This window comes from Podarcis pityusensis (assembly GCF_964106645.2).
Source record: "Podarcis pityusensis genome assembly, chromosome: 5".
Taxonomy (NCBI): Eukaryota; Metazoa; Chordata; class Lepidosauria; order Squamata; family Lacertidae; genus Podarcis; species Podarcis pityusensis.
The window spans coordinates 72,775,950-72,797,209 of record NC_138032.1 but is presented as its reverse complement, the minus strand read 5'-3'; the positions used below and the strand labels follow the sequence as shown (position 1 = coordinate 72,797,209).

At 40.6% G+C, this 21,260-nt stretch overlaps 1 protein-coding gene and 1 long non-coding RNA gene across 35 annotated transcripts in view; one reads left to right on the top strand and one right to left on the bottom strand.

Annotated features, from left to right (window-relative positions):
- CTNNA3 (catenin alpha 3) overlaps nucleotides 1-21,260 on the bottom strand; it is a 570,905-nt gene that overhangs the window by 4,364 nt on the left and 545,281 nt on the right. For 4 of the 7 annotated variants that reach the window (XM_081004919.1, XM_081004920.1, XM_081004913.1 and 1 more), the window contains 2 exons: nucleotides 15,193-15,298; nucleotides 8,455-8,589 (listed from right to left, as the gene is read on the bottom strand). In XM_081004919.1, the coding sequence (XP_080861045.1) occupies nucleotides 8,455-8,589; nucleotides 15,193-15,298 (241 nt within the window). Of the gene's footprint in view, nucleotides 1-7,841; nucleotides 7,966-8,453; nucleotides 8,590-12,659; nucleotides 12,769-13,446; nucleotides 13,540-15,192; nucleotides 15,299-21,260 lie in introns of those variants that run through there. The other 3 variants (XM_081004922.1, XR_013986138.1, XR_013986139.1) reach the window with 3 other exon arrangements.
- LOC308476927 overlaps nucleotides 1-21,260 on the top strand; it is an 808,687-nt gene that overhangs the window by 757,099 nt on the left and 30,328 nt on the right. The window lies entirely within an intron of this gene.

The window sequence follows — 21,260 nt, the reverse complement described above, 5'->3', positions numbered from 1 at the left end:
CAAGAACAATACAGTAGAATCACTAAATCACAGTCTTAAATATAATTTCGGCTATAATTTGGCTTAGAAATGATGTTACACATCTTTTAATCCCCTGATCTTTTGTGATTTCCGAGGTCTGCAAATTTGATTGAGAAGGTTTATATAGAAAAAATATTAACTGCTTCAAAATGTTCTCAAAGCGATGCATTAATAATAGAAAGATAGATAAAACTTGGCTGAAATCAAATATACCTATAAAACCATCATAATTAAAAGCAAATATTAAAATCAACAAAACCTTTAAGACATATGTAGGTAATGGAACTATATGTCTGGATTATTGTGTCATTCTAATGAGGAGTAGGACAATTGTGCCATGTCTCCAAAGAATGGAGAAAAAGAAACCAATGGATACAAGAGTTTTTAGAAACAAACTGAAAGCACACACTATATTTTAATATTTTTTATGAATGGTGTATGTTTGCACACATATTGCTTTCATTCTCTGTGGAGGAAACACACAGTTATCCAGAACATTCAGGAAAACTGATGCCAGTTTCTAAATAAAATCCTCTTACATCCATAAGTTTTTTCTCTTAACATTTTCTCACCCCTAATTCTGCTTTGGGACTTGGAAGCAGGCTTCTAACTCTGTCTCTGCAGCTGGGAATTATGCAACACTTTGGTTGCAACATATCCTCATACAACAGCCATGGTGGAACACATGTAGCCCTATCAGATAGTTCAGTACTACCCCCAGCCAGGGGCGGAGCTTCAGGATCCGGCACCAGGGGGCAGCTGCGATGGCACCCTGGCCGGGATCATTCTTCCTCGTGCTAGTATTTTCCCTGTTTCTTTTTTCACAGTAAACTTTTAAAGTCAGTGTTGATATAGCAAATAAGTTTTAACAACAAAGGAGTTCAGCTTTGCTGCTTAGTAATAGAAAGCAACAAGCTCTAATTGCTCAAGACTACAGTGAGCCTTGCCTTTCTAGTTTTGCAGCTAGTTTTGTATTATTTATTTATAACATTATTTATAGCCTGCCTTTGGGGGCATAGCCCATTCAAGACAACTCACAATGTCATAAAAGCATAATACATAACACAAGCTTTAAAAAAGTGAATAAAGGAACAGTACAGTGTTAACAGAAACATATGCCAGTTAAACAACAGAAAATTCCTGTAGATGTATTGTGCCGCTGTTTAAATACACCTAAATTGGGGGAGGAATTCTGGAACTCTAGAAGAGCAGAAGATTTTTAGGCAGATGATTTCCAGCATGGACTGCATAGCATTTGAACTGTGTCATATTTCATTTTTGTGTATGAGCCTCTTGGTGAATGTTAAACTTGTTCAGCATTTCTTTCCATGTGCTATGAATTCCACCTCCAGCTTAAGCTGCCTTTGCTGTTGTCATTTTGCGCTAGAAAATTGGCAAGGGATAAATTTACTGTAATTCATATCAATAACCTGAATGAATAACTTTTAAGCTTCGAAGAGTCACTGTGCTCATATTTAATTATAAGGTTGACACTTTCAATTTAGAAATGCAGCTCCTTTTTGAATAATTTTAAAGAATACTGTGTTCTGGGGTTTCTGCCCACCTCCTCTTGAAGATCCATCTGATTATTCTGAACATGTTTTGAAGTTTGGCTTTTGTAACTCCCGAACACAATTTGTTTCAAAAGCTACTATGGAATTAAGTGATAAGAATTTGTACTGCATCATGAGAATGTGATCAGAATGAATTTCGTAGTGCTCAGGAAGCTGCATTTGGGTTTTTTTCTTGTGATATGCACAACAGCAGTGACCAGTCATTTTCAGCGAGTATGCCTTTCACTGAGTCCAAAGAATAAGAGATGCTTGCTCTATCTTGTGCATATGGCACCGTACAGGCCCTGGCACCACTGGAGAGGCTACGGGATTGTGGACTCATTGGTTCTTTGCCAATGCTAACCCTATTTCTTCTACCCAGACATGCCCCAAACTCCAGTTGCCCATGCCATTTCTGCCACAGGATGACTGCCTGTATGTCAGTATGTATCAGTGTTAGAGGGCATGTGTTTGTCTTGTGTATAGTGAGAAAAATAAATAAAATTTGGACAATTGAGAACTAAACACATGACTTCCCCCCCAAGAAGGGAATTGTGTTAAGGGTTCTGGGGATTGTAGCTTTGTGAGGCGTAAACTGCAGTTCCCATGTTTCTTTAGAGGAAGCCACTTTAACTGTATGGTGCATACACAGCTCTAGTGTGTGTAATGGCTGGTGTGTTGGGAAGGCTAGGACTGGGAAGGCTCAGGTTTTAATCCCTTGTTGGACATGACCTTATAATAGTCATCACCTTTCACGTTAACCTACTCAGAGAGTTATGGAAAGGAGAAAACCATGCAAGCTCATTCCAGAGATGAAGACAATTTACTCCAGTGAGCATTCTTTTAATTTGGCATTCTTGGCAGCGTTTTAATGATTGCCTTTTACTACTCTGTTTTGTTGTTGGTTTGTATATTTATGACTTTGCATTTTATTATTTTGGGCTGTTGTACAAGGAGCCACCTTGACTACACTTTAGGGTAGAAAGTCGGTTCCAAACAAATAATACTTCACTGATTTCCAGTACTAAAATTCTACATCGACTGGTATCTGCATTCTTCCCCTTCAAAAAACATTATTTTAAAAACAAATTACATAATTACACCCACCCCCAGGTCAGGCTGCAGATGGAAATGAACATGAATTGTAGTAGATTTGTGGTTCAGTCACAGTCCTTTAGTCCTTGCACATTACAGCAAGCATAGTTTATAGTTTTACCCACAGCCTGTTCCATACATATCTGAGTAACGTTCTGCAGGGAATCTAATGTACTCAAGGACAATAGTCACTGGGATACCTTTTTGTCTTTCTCTGCTATTCTCTACAGCCTCTTCAAGGCCTCATGCCATCGTAACCAGAGAAAACTGATGAAACGAGACTCCACATAAACACAAAATAGACAAAATATTTCTTTACAGCACCCTGAAGTTAATCTTTCAAGGATGCTTCTTAGATGACACTTTGCCATCAGCATCTCTTCCTGAGAAAAAATGTATGCACCTTTTATCAGGCATACTCTGATATAAATCACTGCTTTCCCCCTTCCAAATATACCGTATTTTTTGCACCATAGGACGCACCGGACAATAGGACGCACCTTGTTTTAGAGGGGGGAGAACAAGAAAAAAAATTCTCCCCCTCTCTGCCCAGCGCCCCTTCAGCGAAGCGGCAGGAGGCGCTGCGCAGAGAGGGGGAGAATTTTCCCCCTCTTGTTTTTCCGCTCTAAAACAAGGTGCCATTTAAGGTGCGTTCAGGTGGCTACCTTGGAAGCCTAGAGAGCGAGAGGGGTCGGTGTGCACTGACCCCTCTCGCTCTCCAGGCTTCAGGTTCCTTTCAACCTGCTCTTTGGGGCTGGCGGGGGGAAACCCACTGCCAGCCCCAAAAAGCAGGTCAGGGAGCAGCGGAGAGGCTCCTGCCATAGCCGCGCGTCACCTCTCCAGCTGGGAGAGGGTCGCGGGGGGCTTCTTTTGCCCCGCGCGCGCTCTCCCGGCTGGAGAGGTGACGCGCGACTATAGAGGCTCCTGCCATAGCCGTGCGTCACCTTTCCAGCTGGGAGAGGGTCGCGGGGCTATGGCGTCTTCGCTCCATAGGACGCACACACATTTCCCCTTCATTTTTGAAGGGGAAAAAGTGCGTCCTATAGAGCGAAAAATACGGTAGTCAGGAAATTATCAAGCCCCCTTTCATATGCAAAATAAATTTGAGAGTGGGGCAGATATGCTATCATGGGTGTAGCCAAGGGGGCGCAGGGGGACAGCTGCCCCTCTGATCAAGTAAAACAATAGAAATACTTAACTAACAGACTAAACACATGACTTCTGGGGCCCCCACAAAAGTCCTGCCCCCCCAAAATCCTGGCTACGTCCATGGATGCTATGCTAGTTTCCTGACAGGTGTGTTACTGTTGCTTACTGGGAGAGAGGGGGAAGAGGTAGGACTATTGGGTATTTTGGCATGTTGTTGGAGTACCAGATTGGATCTGCCCGTGCATTTCCACTGATTCAAGTTCACTGACATTTCCCATTAAGTAACAGCAGCCCACCTGCCAGAAAGCAAGCATAGGGGTTCTCCCCCACCTAGTGAGCTGTTTCTGCCAATGCATGTGCATGGTGGCTCTTATGAAGGCAAACCCCTGCCCTAAGGTGGGATGCCATACGATTTTGATCCAGACCAGATTTTGCTGTAAACTCCCTGCCCCTGCCACTGTTTTCCCTCCCCTCCCCTGCCGTTACCCAGCTCCATTCAAATTTGAAGCATTGTGACAGTGTAGGAAGGGGAATAGGCAGAGGGGTCTGTTGTGACTGGTGAGCATTGTGAGCAAAGGAAGAGTTGGAGCAGAGATTGACCTTGGCCTGTCATGCCTGGGGCATCTCCAAATGGAGAGATTCCTGCTCTCCCCACTCCTTTCCAAGATGCTTCTGCATCCCTGCTTTAGACCAATTTTCTTTTCTGTGCTTAATGTGAGAATTGTTTTGCTGCCAAGGGCTGCACTTTATATCAATATGTCTTCTCCAGGCTGCCATCCTAGAGGAAAAAGCAGTGTGTAAGAAAATAGGGGGAAATGCAGGTTAAACTGTAATCAGCAGAAGTAAAAGCATTTCTTCTTTGATCCTTAGACTGACAGGACAAATAAGAGCTTGATATGTCATTCCTATGCTCCCCTCCAACTGAAATCCAGTCACCTCTGAAGTATTTCAATATTTACAGCCAAATAATTTAACCCATAGTCTGGTCATGGAAATCAGAATCAGATTCAAAGTGTACAAACGAGAAGACTAATGAATGTTCTTCAATTCCATCTACATTTTGCCTTCCATGCCATTACTGCAGCTGCTGAATATCTGTAGCAGATTCTGGCAGAGAAGGGAAACTGGAAGAGAAAAGGGCAGGCCATAAGGAATACAATTTAAGCAGAAGGTCAACACGTAACTGAGTTTGGCAAAAGCTATACATAGTTAGAATTGGCCAGAAATCAAGTATCTGTACATCAAAAGCAGCAGTGAAAAAGGAACGGTGGGTAGATTCTCCCGAACCATCCAAAATCTGTTCTGAGGCAAGCCAAACAATTAAAACTTCTGAGGAACAAAGACAATGGAATGTGTAGCTTTCTAAGGCAGCGTTTTCTCAAACCATGAGCCTTGGGCCACTTTCAGGTGAACCTCAGTGCCACTGCCTGCCCATCAGCTTCTCCACCTACTACTCATTCCATATAGCCTGAAGTTGGACCAGCAGCTCCTTGCATCGTGAATAAAGTGGGGGAGGAGGTGGGCAGAGACCAGAAAAAGATAAGTTGGGGAGAGTGGGAAGGAAGGTCTCCCTCCTCTGAGAGAAAAAGGACTGAGAAAGTTTTAAGGAAATGATCAAGTCAGATAAAATGTTGTTGTTGTTGTCTACATAAACTGTGAAAAGAAAGGAAAGGGATACGAGAGGAAAGCTGCTTTAAGAGGAAGAAGTGAATGCAAAAGGACCGGGGGAAAGGGATAAAATAAATGGCATGGGATGGGATAAGGTTCAGCTGAGGAATGGCCCCAACTGGCGTCCCAGCCAAAGCTGGTTGAAGGCACTTGTCAGGGAACTGCCATCGGCTCAGGGGCGAGAGGGGAAAAGCTGGATGGATTACAGAGAGCCCCCAAAGATTGTGGGAAGCAGCACTTCCTCAGCGGAGGAAGGTAGCCACGCCTCTAGTGGAGAGGAGATGCAGGGGGCGGAGGAGGCAAGGCGGTGCCAGGACACCTTGCCGGAGCAAAGCGGGGAGGAGGGAGGTCCCCCGTTACCCACGCCTTCCTTGCGCAGAAAGCTTCCACGCAGAGAGGGGAGGCGCAGACTGGGTGTCAAGAAACTACTCTGCTGGGGAAGGTTTAAGGACCGCCCACTCTCAGATTCTGCCAGTGAATGAGCAAGACACGGAATATAGGCTCTCTGCATTCTAAAGGTTTTTATCACTAATAAGAAAGCTTTAGAACAGACTATTGAGGCATATTGCCTGATTGCTCTCGAGCAACCAATTGATACCTTTAACACTACTGCTGGCCACCATTAACAAAGATGGACCCAGGAGCAACCCCAGGTTTCAGATAATGGTTCCAGGGGACATAATTCTCATGCCTATGTAGATACTTATCATTAGCTCGGTGTGGAAAAAAGATATCAGTCTAAGAGCATACCAAGTTAAAGAGCAGACTGCAGGGGAGAACTCTTGGGATATGTGTGTGTATGGTTGTGTAGAAGGTCAGGAGAATAAGGTGGAAAATTCACAATATAAAAAAGGACTTGCCTAAAGTGAAATAGTTTTCTTTCTTCTCGCCTGCTGCATTGATTTTCTGTCAGATGCTCTCTTCTCTTTAGCAGTTCATTTGTCATTATGCCAGTTGGTGGTATTTAGGATGATTATGAAAAGCTGGATGTGTTATCAGTTTTCTGTTTACTTTACAGCATTAGAAGAACTTTATTAGAAGAATGTGTAGGATTGTTTGGTTGTGACTGATGTCTTATTCTCAGCTTCTCCCTGCCAGGGCTTGTTCAACCTTCCTGTGGCTGACCCCAAACAGCCCTTGCCCATGTTGGCAAAATATGGTTGGGGATCCAGGTAGGTAGCCGTGTTGGTCTGACGCAGTCAAAATATATTTAAAAAATTTAAAAAAATTGTCCAGTAGCACCTTAGACACCAACTGTGGTGGGGGAGTAATGTTTGAACCTCTCTTCTGCATGCCCTGGAATAAGAGCTGTTTGGCAGTGGAACAGACTCTCATTAGAGGTGGTGGACTCTCAATCCTTTTGAAGCAGAGGTTGGACGGCCATCTGTCATGTATGATCAAGTTGAGATTCCTACATTGCAGAAGGTTAGCTAGATGGCCCTTGGGAACCCTTTCAATTCTACATTTCTATTACTCTGCAAGTATGGATCACCAGCAAGGACTTTTCCTCTGCAATCACAAGAAAGTGAGCATATTTGATTGCACACTTTAGTAAACCATTTTTTTACACATGCAAAAGCTTGGAGAGTGGTGAGTAAGCAGAAAGGATTGCAGTTGTTTTTATGAAGGCTGTTTCTATTTACAGCTTTAATAAGTCATACTGCATGAGAAACAATATCCCACATCTCCCCCCCAAAATCCCCCATGTTGTTTTGCAAAAATCTGAATTACTGTTACTGCATTCCTATTGCAGTTCAAGTCTCTTTGTTATAGTTGTTAAAGCTATTTGCATATTGCCATGGAACATACCTAAATGATAAGCTCTCAAACTTTATAACGTAAAGGTAAAGGACTCCTGGACAGTTAAGTCCAGCCAAAGGTGGCTATGGGGTGAGGCACTTGTCTCGCTTTTCAGGCCGAGGGAGTTGGCGTTCATTCTCAGCTTTCCGGCTTATGTGGCCAATATGACTAAACCACTTTTGGTGTAATAGGGCATCGTGATGCTTCAATTTACTTTACTGCCGCAGTGGTACCTATTTATCTACTTACACTAGTGTGCTTTCAAACAGCTAGGTTGGCAGAAGCTGGGATAGAGCAATGGGAGCTCACCCCATCACACAGATTCAAACTGCTGACCTTCCGACCAGCAAGCCCAAGAGGCCCAGTGGTTTAGACCACAGCGCCACCCGTGCCCCCTAATTTTATACTTCATCATGTGTATACTCAAGCTATTAACAGCAGTAGGAGAAGAGTGGTCAGTCTTTCACTATGGTAGCTTAGCAATTGGTTCTACGAATGTTGATTTTGCCACTTTACCAACAGGTTTGTTTTCTCCTATGCATTTCCCACTAAACATATTCACAGAGTGTTTATTGTTATAAGAATGAAGGGAACAACTGGAGGAAAGTATCATTTTTGTATTCTCAGTCACTGGGACAATTCATCTTTCTCATATATTTCCTGGAGTGCATTGATATTCCTCAAAATGAAAAAGATGGTTATTTAAGAGTAGGTATGATTGCAAGAAATGAGTAAAGAATTATAAAATAATGCCACATTTAAATAAACAGGATGGGATTGTGTACAGAAGGAATATTTAACTAAAATTGAATCTAAACATGCTGGGTTTTTTAATACCAATCCTACGCTTGTGCAGTGGCATGTTTGCTCATAACGCTAGCATAACTACCATATAGTATCAGCCTTTTTCTTGATTTCCTCTAGTACAGCACCCCCCCCCCCGCTATCTAGCCTGAAAGATCTTTATGCTGAGGCAACAAATACAATGTACATTAGAATATTCACGTATATCTATGTATGTATTCCTTCCAAATGTGGGCTAAACTGCCGCACCCACAAGAGACTAAAATATTCGTCTCATGGATCTGACATTTTGTCTGATTATAGCGCAGGTTGTAACCAGAAGATAATGGTATAATGAAATGACCTCAGGACAATTTGCACTTACTGCTGACATGATGAGTTCTCCGCCTAAATTCTGTATTTCAGCTTTAACTTGACTGCAGATTTTGAGCTGGTGGGAATACAGTTTGATCTGTTCTAGATAAGCCAGTAAGTCCTGCTTACATGATGGGTCTTGACACTAAAAAAAGAAGGAAAAAATATTTCATTTTGCTAGCAATTTTTATTTTTTGGGATACAGGTGAATCCAAATACTTTGGGTGAGTCCAAGAGACTGCATACATATAGTAGTATTTTTTTTAAAAAAGGTTTTACTTGAAAAACAAACATCCATGCTACAAACTCCCGACATTTTAAACAATGGTTCTCTAAATATCTCATTTCTCCAACACTACCTATAAGGTGCATGCTAGAAAAAACAATTTTTTTCTTAATTCAAATGAATCACATTCTCAAATCCTTGACCCTGGCATGACTGGATTTTTTCATGTCCGGTTCAAGAGCACACATTGAACATCATGCCCTAGTCTAATCTTACTCTTTTGTATCATCATTTGATTATGCCATGTTCCTTTTGCAAGAAAACAATTATGATAACATTTTATTCTATTATGTTGGTGGTAGAACCAATGTGGTTATAGTAGTTAGAGTGCTGGACAAAGATGGCAGAGACTGGGATTCAAATCCCTGCTTAGAAACATATTCAGTAACCTGAATATGTTTTCTAAATATTTTTAATATTTCTGAAATGAATATTTTTTAAATAATTTAAGCCTAATTTGATGTACTCAAATTTGTATATAATACTCAATTTTTACTTCTTTTGGAATTTTTTTCTTGCTAGGTCTTATTTCCTTACATGTCAGCATATAATGTTCTACTGACTGTAAATTCTCTTTTTTTAAAATTCCCAATAGCCAATTTTCATAACTTCAAATTCAAATAACCCAAAATTAAAACAAGCCTGCACTCTTGGAAAAACCTATAATAACCAATATTATTTTAATTTTTAAGATGAACAACTTGTTTCATTAATTTTTTCTATTACTGCTATGGATTGTAGGAAAGTCGTACAAAATGGCTACCCAGTAGCCATTCCCCCCGCCAATGTCCAAAAAATGTAAACATTTCATTACAAGGAATAAAAAACCCCATAAATTTCATTCTTTGTCGAGAAAGAGCATGTCTTTGCAATAATTTTCAACATTAAAAACTTTGGGTTGCATCATGCCCACACGCTGTAAATTCAGGTTTTCTAAACCTAGTTTTTTCACCCAAAAAACTAGGCTACAAGTGCATTTATTTTAAAAAAATTAGGCATTTATAAAATCTTTTGAGTGCTGGTGTATTTTTTTCTGAAATCCTCATCATTTTATTGAGCTCTGTGTAAAATTTCAGAGATCTGATCCTTAGTTATGGAGGAAAAAAATAAAATGTACACAAGGGTATTTTGTGCCGAGACAACGCAGAGTTGACAAAAATTTGAAGTGCTATAAAATTAAAACCGTTTGAGATGGGGGGGGGGGAATTAAGGGGGTTTCTTTCAACCATAAGGGAAGGGTGTACATCAACATCCAATACGGAGGGTGACATGACCTCGTTGAAATGACGTGGAATGACCCAATAATGAAATGAGTAGCAGCACTCGAAGGTAGCACTTGATAGGTTGGATACTCATATTCACAACCCTATAGATGTCCTGGTGCAGCCTTCCTTTCTTTATACCTTCCAAGCACTTCTAAATGTAACACTTAGGTGTACTTGACAAATGCAAGGAGATGGCAGTTGCTGCTCCCTAAAATGTCCTCCTCCCCCAGTTGATGTCAGGACCAATTGGAGATGGAACAAGGCAACAGAGAATCTGGAGGTGTAAAGGGCTAAGGTAAAGTAGCTCCCACTGACATTTAGCATCAGTCCAAACTTCTCTGCGTCCTGGCATCCATTAGTAAAATTAATAATGACATAGCTGACCTTCCTCAGTCTATGCAGTAATGAATATTTTTATGTGGTCATTCTCAGGCACACCTATTGATAATATTTACTGTGCAAAAAAATACATGGGAGTGGCTGTTTTAAATAACTAGACTGCATTGCTCAATAATATTTTCAGTGCAGTGTGATGAATGAAGACAGGCATTCCAATCCAGCATTTGGCATGTGTTGCTTTAAGATAAGCATATGGAATTGCACAGAGGAAACATGCGAGCTTGTATAAACTTCCATATTAATCTGGGCTACTGGGAATGGAGTTTGTAACTGGCTGGATGGCGTGTGTGTGTGTTTTGCATGGAGTGTGTGAAATTTGAATTTCTGCACATATTTCTGCCTTCCTGTATACTGGCAATGCATGTTTGGAACACTTTTATTTATTTCTGAACCACTTCTAGTTGAGATTCCTGCTTTGCAGGGGGTTGGACCAGAAGACCCTCAGGGTTCCTTTCAGCTCTACAATTGTCTACAGTGATTCTACAGTGAAGTTAAGATTTACAATACAACAAAGCATGTATAACATCACACTAACAACAGTCTGTTTTGATATCACGCAGAATGGACCTTCTCATAAGATGGTACCTGCAGATTTCCCTCTTTTGCACAACATAGTGATTGGTTGGACAGGTAGATAATAGATATCCTTTTTCCACAACATGGAGTGATATTATAGTGTCACACTATCTCTCCCCAACCCCCTCTCTCAGTTCTATGTATTGCTATTTAAAAGTAAGCCCCACTGTGTTCAGCTGGACTTACTCCAAAGTAAATCCATAACATAGCCTGTGTGTGTGTGTGTGTGTGTGTGTGTGTGTGTTTATATATATATATATATAATTGTTTATGTATTCTGATCCCCTTCAAAAGCAAAGGCAATGCTCTAAGCAGTATAATGCAGATTAAAATCACTGTTGTGTGTCATATGACCATTAGACACTACCAGTTGTCGTGTTAGCTATTGTATGGTTACCATGATATTTCCCGTAGGAACAAGAATTCCTTTCATTCTAATGAGTGTCTGTCATCCAAATGATAACAGAATTAGCCATTTCATTTCTCACAATAAAAAGTAATGATCAAGTGGAGCTGAAATGGGCAGATTCACTGAAAACAATGGTAGAATATTCATTGATTTCAATGGGTAAAGCCATTTTACAGAATAGTTGAGGGGGGGTTAGTTAATATAATTCCATAATTCAAAATGCTGTAAACTGCCTCAAGTATACATTATTTGGGTTTTGCTTTACTTCCATCTCATCACTTTCCAAGGACATAAAATTACTTTGCTGCTGTACTGATTCTAGTAATGGCTAGTGCTACAGATCATGGCCATAATCCAGTACGGATCAAAGTACACTTAAGCCTATTAAAAACGAAATGTGCTGGATTGTCGCCCCGATACCGCTTTCAGTGGCTTCTCATCAAATGGTGCATACGTTGAAATTGTATTTAAGCTATTCGAAATAACACCCACGACTGTGCTTATTGTAATTATACAACTGTGATTTTTGTCTCAGTTATTTTATCATCAGCTAGTACCCTTTAATGGTAGTTTGGTGATATGCAACAAAATGGAATATAAATGAAGAAATAAATATCTTAATTACAGTTTGCTTTAAGTCTTTGGCTCCCACAGCACAGTGATGGTAGCATAAAGTGTATTGTTATGGCTGCCGGGTGACTGTCCTTTGTTAAATTGATTACTTGCCTATAGTCAAAGATGATATTTTGGTGTTTCCTCCTGAATGGGCAATTTACTTGCAGGCTGGAGCTTGGGATCAGACTGGGACTATAAGGCAGTGGCAGTTCTGAATTTGGGTGAAGTACCTGAGCCTGAAGTTCCCCTTCAGTTTTGCAGGTAGCTTGTTTCCAGTGCAAACAAAACTATCCTCTAATAGTGGGGAATAATATTTCTGGAATTTAAACAAATGAACTCTTAGCAGATTTATTTTTAGAGTTTGTGAGTAAGGGTTGCTGACATATTTTAAACCTGCAATGAAAATGGGTTGTAACCTGAATGAATGTGGCCACTTGTATTGCACTGTGTCATATTTCTTTAACCAGAAATAAGAAGTAATGTTGTTTTTCCTGTAGATTTTCAAAATGGCCCCCGCTAAAGTGAATAATCTATACGATGTAGTTAATGTTAAGCCACAACACATATTTTTTCCCCAGAGGCAAAAATCCCAAAGCCTAATTCAAATGGTTTCACAGTTCTCTATTTTGATGATATGAGATTGTATGCAGCTTGAGTAAAAGTCATTCATTTGAAACTGCTCTACTTTATGAACTGGAAAAGGTCAAAGAGATGCAACAATGAGTCTTCATTACACAGTGATTGCTTATTTCAGCTGCTCTCTCGCTTTAGAAGCTACATGGGGAAAAGAAAAGAAGGGTTGGTTTTTCTAACTTGCATGTAATATGGGATACTGAAAACTCTCTTTTACATTATGGCCAAGGTGCTGATTGGGAAAGGGGTGTCAAGATAATAGAGTCGTGCTCTGTGAGGTATTGTGAGTAATAAACTGATGTATTCTAATGAACGGACATTATTGGTTGTGACAGGAAGACCTGTAATGACTCTGTTATTCCCAGTTTAGGGAACCAGAGCATGGAGAAACTATGAGAAAGGTATGTTCCATCCTGAGAACAATCAAACAATCCAGGCCCCAGCGGTTGGGGTTGTGTGCACATATCCAGGTGAGATAATGGCAGTGGTGCCTATCAGCTATTAAGAGACAAGGGGAGATCTAAGTCTAGCACCCTCATCTGAATAGCCAATTTATGCTACTTTCAGTTTTCTCAAAGGCTACATGCACCAGCTGTAACAGCTGCACCAGGGAGCAAACTGCACATGCAGCACCCATTTGCACCCATTTGCTGGACTAGGGCAGATATTTGCACAAGGTGAGGACAGGGAAATGCTTAGAAAACAGCACATCAGAAAACTATGGAGCATGCTAAGCATGTCCCTGCTTGCCTGTAAAGCATGGGAATGCTGCTTTGCATATATCAAAATAAGCTTGTGGAAGAGAGGAAGGATACCTACTTCCTTCCCTGGGTTGGCTGCTTTAAGCTGTTCTCCCTTAGCCTGGTTAACTTTCAGTATCAGCAGAGGCGGCGGCTTTGTTCACGTCCTGAGCTTTATATAAATGGAGAAGTGCATGTTCGTTAAACACACAAGGTACACTGGGGCACCTGGCTTTACTTCTCTACAATATTTGAATTAGGAGAGGCCTTGTAACCCCTGGACTTGATGGTGGGCTAGAGGAGGACCACTAAACTGACTCTGAATCCTGGCAAGATGGAGGCACTGTGGGTGCATGGATTCCACGTATGGATATTTGGTTAACTGGCTGCTTTGGAGGGAGTTGTACTTCTCAAAGATCAGGTACATAGTATGGAGGTGCCCCTGATCCATCTTTGTTGCTAGAGGCCTAGGTAACCTCAGTAGCTGTGAGTGCTGGTAAGAAAATTAAAGCCATTGGGATAGCCTGACCGCAGACATCCATATGCTTGTAACCTAAGGGCTGGATTACTGAATTGTGGGGCTGCCCTTAATGTTGGTCCAGAAGGTGCAAACTGCAGTTGCTTGGCTTCTTGTTTCAGCAAGGTACTGCCAAGACATTACACCACTGTTGATAGAATTGCATTGGTTCCTAATTAGCTTCCAGACTAGGCTCAGGGGGCTGGTTTTGGTGTATAAAGCCTTATACAACTTGGGATCAGAATACCTGAAAGATTGGTTCACCCCTTATATACCCAGTTGTGGCACCTACTATTTGGAATTCCCTCCCCTTCAATATTAGACAGGTGCCATCTGTCATCATGTTAGAGCCTACTCTTTCTATTTCAACAAGCCTTTTAAATTGAGATATTTCCCAGTCTGCATCTGCATTGGAATGGTTTTTAAGAAGTTTTTATTGTTTTGTGGCTTATATTTTGCCTTCATGAGCTCTTTCGGTAAGAAGGATGGTATATAAATATGCTAAATACCATTAAAGAAATACTATACTATACTGTGGTACCTCGGTTTTCAAATGTCTCCGTTGACGAATGTTTCGGACCTTGAATGCTGTAAACCCGGAAGCAAATGCTTCGGTTTTTGAACATGTCTCGGAAGTCGGACTGGAAACGCAGCTTCTTTTGAGTGCAAGACCTTCAAGCCTAGCTTGTCGACTATTGAGTTTTGGTTTTCAAACGTTTCGGAACTCGAAAAGTCTTCCGGAACTGATTGCATTCAAAAACTGAGGTACTGCTACTGAGTGAACTGGTGGCAGCACAATCGTAAAGTTTCGTTTATACTAAACAAGTATCCTTGATATGTAGCCTTTTATTTTTAGACTAGCTAGACTGCATCTGAAAAGTGAACGAATTCTTATTCCTGATAGAAGAGAAAATAAATTAATGCGTCATTTCTTCTTCCATTTTAATTTAACTGCACATCAATTCCAGTGTACAGCTTATAATAATTCAATTGAAAAAGTAGGGTAACATTGAGGTAACATCTCAATGAAACAATGGAAAATTTTATGAAAGGAGTGACAGGGTTTTAAAGTCATTTGACCAAGACAGTTCATTGGCAAATATTGATGTGGCTTATGTACTCTTGGTATAATAGTTTACTATGCCACAGTTTGCCAGCTGTGATGATTCTTAGGTGTTCTTCTGACACAGAAACTAGACTTTAGATGAAGGGAGCCACAAATACAAAGAATATGAAGGTATGAAGCATGGTAACAGTTGTATTCATCAACTACTGTGTTAACTACTGTGTTCAAATTATTATACATACCTGATTAGAAATTAGTCTTGCAAGCATATCCATTCTTGATCCTGACTCTGAGATCATTTTTGCTGCATTAATAACATCTGATGTATTCTTCAGTGGGCCTCTACCCCTTAAAAAAGAAAAGCAATAAATATAATGAATTAAGTATGTATTGCAATTAGTGATGTTAAGTTCTTGAGAATAATCTTTTGGACAATATTCTTGAGAATATTCTTGATTAATGAGAATATTAGAGAATTTTCATTTAAAATAGAATACTTATTTTAATGCATTGAAAATGATATAATTTTAATGCATTGAAAATTAGTTAATATACATGTTTATTCATGGGTAAACTTGTTCAGAATGCAACCAAAAACTGTACAGATACTTTTATTCAATGGGGCAATGCAGTGAATTCAAATTCTTTGATTTTTTGCACCAAACTTGGAATTGAAAATTCAGTGTGAATGACGTATATTTACCATCAGCTTTGAATTCTAATTATGTTGTGTATGTATTAAATGTAGCTTTTAAAGTAAAAGGAATATTAAAAAAACCTCAGGTCCGCTACATGAGTACGTTCTTTAATAAGCATATATACACGGTACAGTATTTTCAGTACAACACTAATAAAATTGATATAAAGTGGGGGGAATCTAGAAAACTTTCTTACTGGTCAGCAGGTCAGCACTGTTGACGTATAGGGAAACTTATTGTTTAGTAAAGGAAACAGTGAAAATACGTAAGCACAAACCTACTTGTCACTTGCAAGTATCAAATTAAAAAGTAAAACATGTTTTATAGTTAAAGTTAGACCATTCTAGGGTGATGGCACCAGTAATTGTCATGTTAAGGTTTGGTATAAGGAAACTCAGTAGTTTAATCATATTTTATTCTTCTATTAGAACATGTACATGTTATAGGACAAGTCAAAGAATACAATTGGCGTGTTAAAAGTTTGATAAAAGTAAATTCAGTAATAGGCTATTTTGTGCTTCTAATAGCTCTAACACTTAATAACTGTTTTGGTGACTTAAAACACAGCTTGATAAACAAAACTATATGCATACATATCAAAAAGAAGCCATTACCATTAAATATATTATCATTATATGATAATATATTTCCGTATGTCAGTCTCTGGTAAATGGCACCTTGTACCATTGAATGGCACTGTAAAAACCAGTTACTGGTACTAAATAAAAATATAGAAACGTCAACTGTTTAACTCAAGGCCACTTCACATGCTGTTACACATAATTGCCTAGGCCTAGGGACTTTAAGTGTATAAAGCATTAAAGCTACTGTAAAAAAAAATAATCACACTATATGGCAAAGGATATAGAATTGCTAAGGATAAGGTCACACCAAAATAGGGGGGGGAAGGCTATTACATATTGTTGAAATACATACAAATTCAAATGTTCATCAAATTAAGTGAATAGCATTTTTAAAACTTTTTTTTTTTAAGTTTTCTGTAACTCACATTTCAGAACTGCCAATGGTGAATGACACAATGTCCAGTAATGTAACTGGATCAAAAAATCATTATTCATTACTTAAACTGGCAATATCACACATTGACTTCTTATTTACTAGATTTTTTTAATGTGGATTGTAAAACTGGTTCTTACATTAGAATTTACAGTTTGTGGAGAATATTCTCCGGAGAATTTTCTAGCAGAGAATATTCACATACTCCAGAATATTCTCCAGAGAATATTCTCACCTCACATCACTAATTGCAGTACTGGAGTTAACTAGAGAACAGTTGTTTGAGAATTAAAGGCAAACCTTCTTCCTGGCTTTTTAAAAAAAAATCCTTTACTGAAGCTGTGTCCAATCTGTTTCATTGTTTTCTTGAATTGATAGCCATCCAATCCTTTCCATTCAAAAGGCAGTTGTTTTACTTTAAAATATCTCAAGCCGCTTCCAGAAGTCACACTGGCACAATTCCTACCTTAGCATATATGCTACCAATACCATCAAAGCTCCTTCTTGTGAGGATTAAAACTGCCATCAAGACTGCTGTCTGGGGCAGTAATAGTGTGACAAGAGCTGCCCTGCCTGCCTGGTCTGCACGTTGTCACCTTCTCTTTGCCTGGATCTGATCTGGAGGAAAGAGTGCTTTGCGGGAGATGTGTGTGCTCTGGGTCACTCTTATCATGAATGGCGCTGTGGTTTAAACCACTGAGTCTTGGGTTTGCTGATCAGAAGGTCGGCAGTTCGAATCCCCGCGACAGGGTGAGCTCCCGTTGCTCTATCCCAGCTCCTGCCAACCTAGCAGTTTGAAAGAAAGCCAGTGCAAGTAGGTAAATAGGTACTGCTGCGACAGGAAGGTAAACAGCGTTTCTGTGCGCTCTGGTTTCTGTCACAGTGTTCCGTTGCGCCAGAAGTGGTTTAGTCATGCTGACCACGTGACTTGGAAAGGGACAGTGTAACAAGCCCACCAGCTAGGCTGCCAGAGCAAGGGCACCCCCTTGCCAGCTACTGCAGGCAACCCTTGCCACTCAGCCTCCTGTTGATGGCAGCTGCCAGGCCGCACACTTTGGCAACGTCTCATAAGATTCAGGGCAGCTTCAGGGCAGAGTCTGCAATAAGTGATACCTGCTGGTGCGGTGGTCGTGGGTCCTGACTTTTCTCAGGTGGCAAAATGGCTTGGTCTGATCCTCAGTAAAGTTGTGGAGAATCTATAAATGGCATCTCGGGGAGCATAGGAAGTTTTGGTAACTGAGTGCAAGAAATTATCAATAAGTAAGTGATTACAGTGGTACCTCGGGTTAAGAACTTAATTCGTTCCGGAGGTCCGTTCTTAAGCTGAAACTGTTCTTAACCTGAAGCACCACTTTAGGTAATGGGGCCTCGTGCTGCCGGCGCACAATTTCTGTTCTCATCCTGAAGCAAAGTTCTTAACCCAAGGCACTATTTCTTGTTTAGTGGAATCTGTAACCTGAAGCGTCTGTAACCTGAGGTACCACTGTATGTGACATTTTCCCAGTCCCGTGTCATGCCACATTTACCTCAATATATGACTATTAGTGCCACTCATCTATTATGTGACTATTAATGCCACTCACTGACAGCAGTCACGAAATTAAAAGACGCCTGCTCCTTGGGAGAAAGGCGATGGCAAACCTAGACAGCATATTAAAAAGCAGAGACATCACCTTGCCAACAAAGGTCCGTATAGTTAAAGCCATGGTTTTCCCAGTAGTGATGTATGGAAGTGAGAGCTGGACCATAAAGAAGGCTGATCGCCGAAGAATTGATGCTTTTGAATTATGGTGCTGGAAGAGACTCTTGAGAGTCCCATGGACTGCAAGAAGATCAAACCTCTCCATTCTTAAGGAAATCAGCCCTGAGTGCTCACTGGAAGGACAGATCCTGAAGCTGAGGCTCCAATACTTTGGCCACCTCATGAGAAGAGAAGACTCCCTGGAAAAGACCCTGATGTTGGGAAAGATGGAGGGCACAAGGAGAAGGGGACGACAGAGGACGAGATGGTTGGACAGTGTTCTCGAAGCCACAAACATGAGTCTGACCAAACTGCGGGAGGCAGTGGAAGACAGGAGTGCCTGGCGTGCTCTGGTCCATGGGGTCACGAAGAGTCGGACACGACTAAACGACTAAACAAAAACAACAGTGCCACTCATCTACACTTAAATTGGTCAAATCAAATTGGTCAAATTGTTTCCTGCTCGGCAGAGGGTTGGACTCGATGGCCCTTGTGGTCTCTTCCAACGCTATGATTCTATGAAATCTAGAAATGAAGGAACAGTACATCTTAAACACAAGAAGAACCATTCTGCAAATGTCACACTTTCAATTATTCTAATAAATGAATGCTCCTGGAGACAGATTCACAGTGAATTATAAATCGTCCAGTAGAATCTGGTTTTAGCCATTCAACTCTTTGATTGAGGGGAAAGAGATCATACCTTTCTAATTATGTTCTGCTCAAAAGCAAACAATGCAGCTTACATTTCATGCAGGCAAGTATTGTAATGATTCCCTGGACGTCACCAGGAATAAAGTTTAGAAAGTATAACCTGATAATTTCATTTTCTAGGGGACCCAATAGAATAGCTCCTGGCCTGTCCCTATTGCCCCTAGGTCATCGCTGTGGCATTATGTTAAATTTAGTTATATTTGAACTACAGTGGTACCTCGGGTTACGTTACCTTTGGGTAACATAACTTTCAGGTTGCGAATGTGGCAAACCCAGAAGTGTATACTTCCAGGTTTCTGCGCAGAAGCGCACCACACACATGCACAGAAGCAGTGCCTCTTGTTGCGGACTTTTCAGGTTGCGCATTGACCCCAGAACGAATTAAGTTCGTATCCAGAGGGTCCACTGTGTACTTTGCTCTTTCCTTCCTAGTACAGCAGCAGCAACAGTTTCTGAGAGTGCAGGTTTGTCCTCATCCTCTGCTACCTACTTCCCTGATCCCATCAGCATCATGGCCCTAGAGACCCGCAACCTATCTGTTATTCAGGGGTGGCCCATTTTGTCAACTCAGGCTAAATGGGAATTGCCACCTCTTGGCCCTGCCCAAGCATGCCTCCCTTCTGCCACCACCACACCCTAGCTCTTGCCAAAGTCAGCAGGAGCCAGAGAGTGCTCCCCTAAGTGTTGCCTGCATTGCAGAGTTCTGAGTGGCAAACAGCATAGATGAATGTCCTGGCTCTTGCTGAACTCAGTGGGAGCCAGAGCGTTCAGCCTGGGGGTAGGGAAGATGAGTGGCAACACACACTGGAATGCCTCCTTGGTGGTGGCACGGATGAAGCACCACCTCTTGCACTTCCACCACCTGAGGCTGGCACTTCACCTGCGTCATAGGTGGGCAGGCTCTGCTGTCATTTTTACAAAGACAGCTTAGGAACAAGCTGAGAACCTCACCTAGTGCTTCTGCTTGCTCATTTTTCATCCTCAAGTGAAGTAGACCAAGGACCTTCTAAAGCTAAATCCTTCCTCTGCACTGGGCCTTTGTTTGATTTTCATCCAAGACTGATTTTCCTAATTCTTAGTCACAGTGTGATAGATTTGAATGCCACTAAGAGAGTAGAAGGAATAAAAAGGAACAGTACATTTCCTACTAAGTAACATATTGCCCTCAGAATATTCTGGTTTTGTATTACACATAGATTTGCATTATCTTGGGTGCTTGTTTTTTTAAAGGTCATTCAAATTGTCATATTGTGAATACAACTTCAGAACTTCTAAAAATATTTTTTTTAAAAGAAAAGAAAAAGATGTGGCAACTTTTAACTAATATATATGTGCATAAAATGCTACAGAGAAGCTTTAAAAAACTGTTAGATGTATTCAATTTAAATCAAGGTCAATGAAGAAAAATTGTATTGTATTTCAGCATGTGTTGTAAGGCATGCTGAAATAGAATCTGAAAGGAATTTGAAAACTTTTAGCAAACAAGAATTATTTTTTCTAACTGCAAAAGGTTTCATCAGTTGATCTCCCCCCCCCCCCCACCGGCTAGTTGTAGGTAAATAATACTTTTGCTAGGGGTAAATTCTTATAAACTGAAATAGCTGATGGACCTAGAAACACACTTTCTTTCAAAACTGCTGCTTTCTCTCTTGCTTCTTCCACCTTGGAAGAAGGTGTATTTTTGGCAAAGACATTGTATTTTTGGCAAAGACAATGAATGAGCAGGAATAGGGTGGGCAGGTGTCCTACTTTACAGAGGACATTCCTCTGTTCAAGGGGCTGTCTGGTCCGAGTCCAGTTTAGAGTTAAAGAACCACACAAAAGAAGAACAGCAGGATCTAAAAGTAGCCCATGGGCAGGTGGCATTCCTGGATAGCAGACTGAGCAGGCACATGGGTTATCTCTTCCTCACTATGGTGAGATTCCTGTATTTCAATTTAAATTAAATTATTTCTAATTTTGCATCTGTACATATATATCAGCACTTGTAATTTTTGCACATTTTTGTGCCTTTTTTAATGAAGAATGTTTTTTTATGATCCATGAGTGGCCATTCTAAGGATGAACTTTAAACACAAATGGGCCATATTTAAGCAATATTATTCTGCTGTTGCCAATTGCTCTGAAGCATTAAGATTAC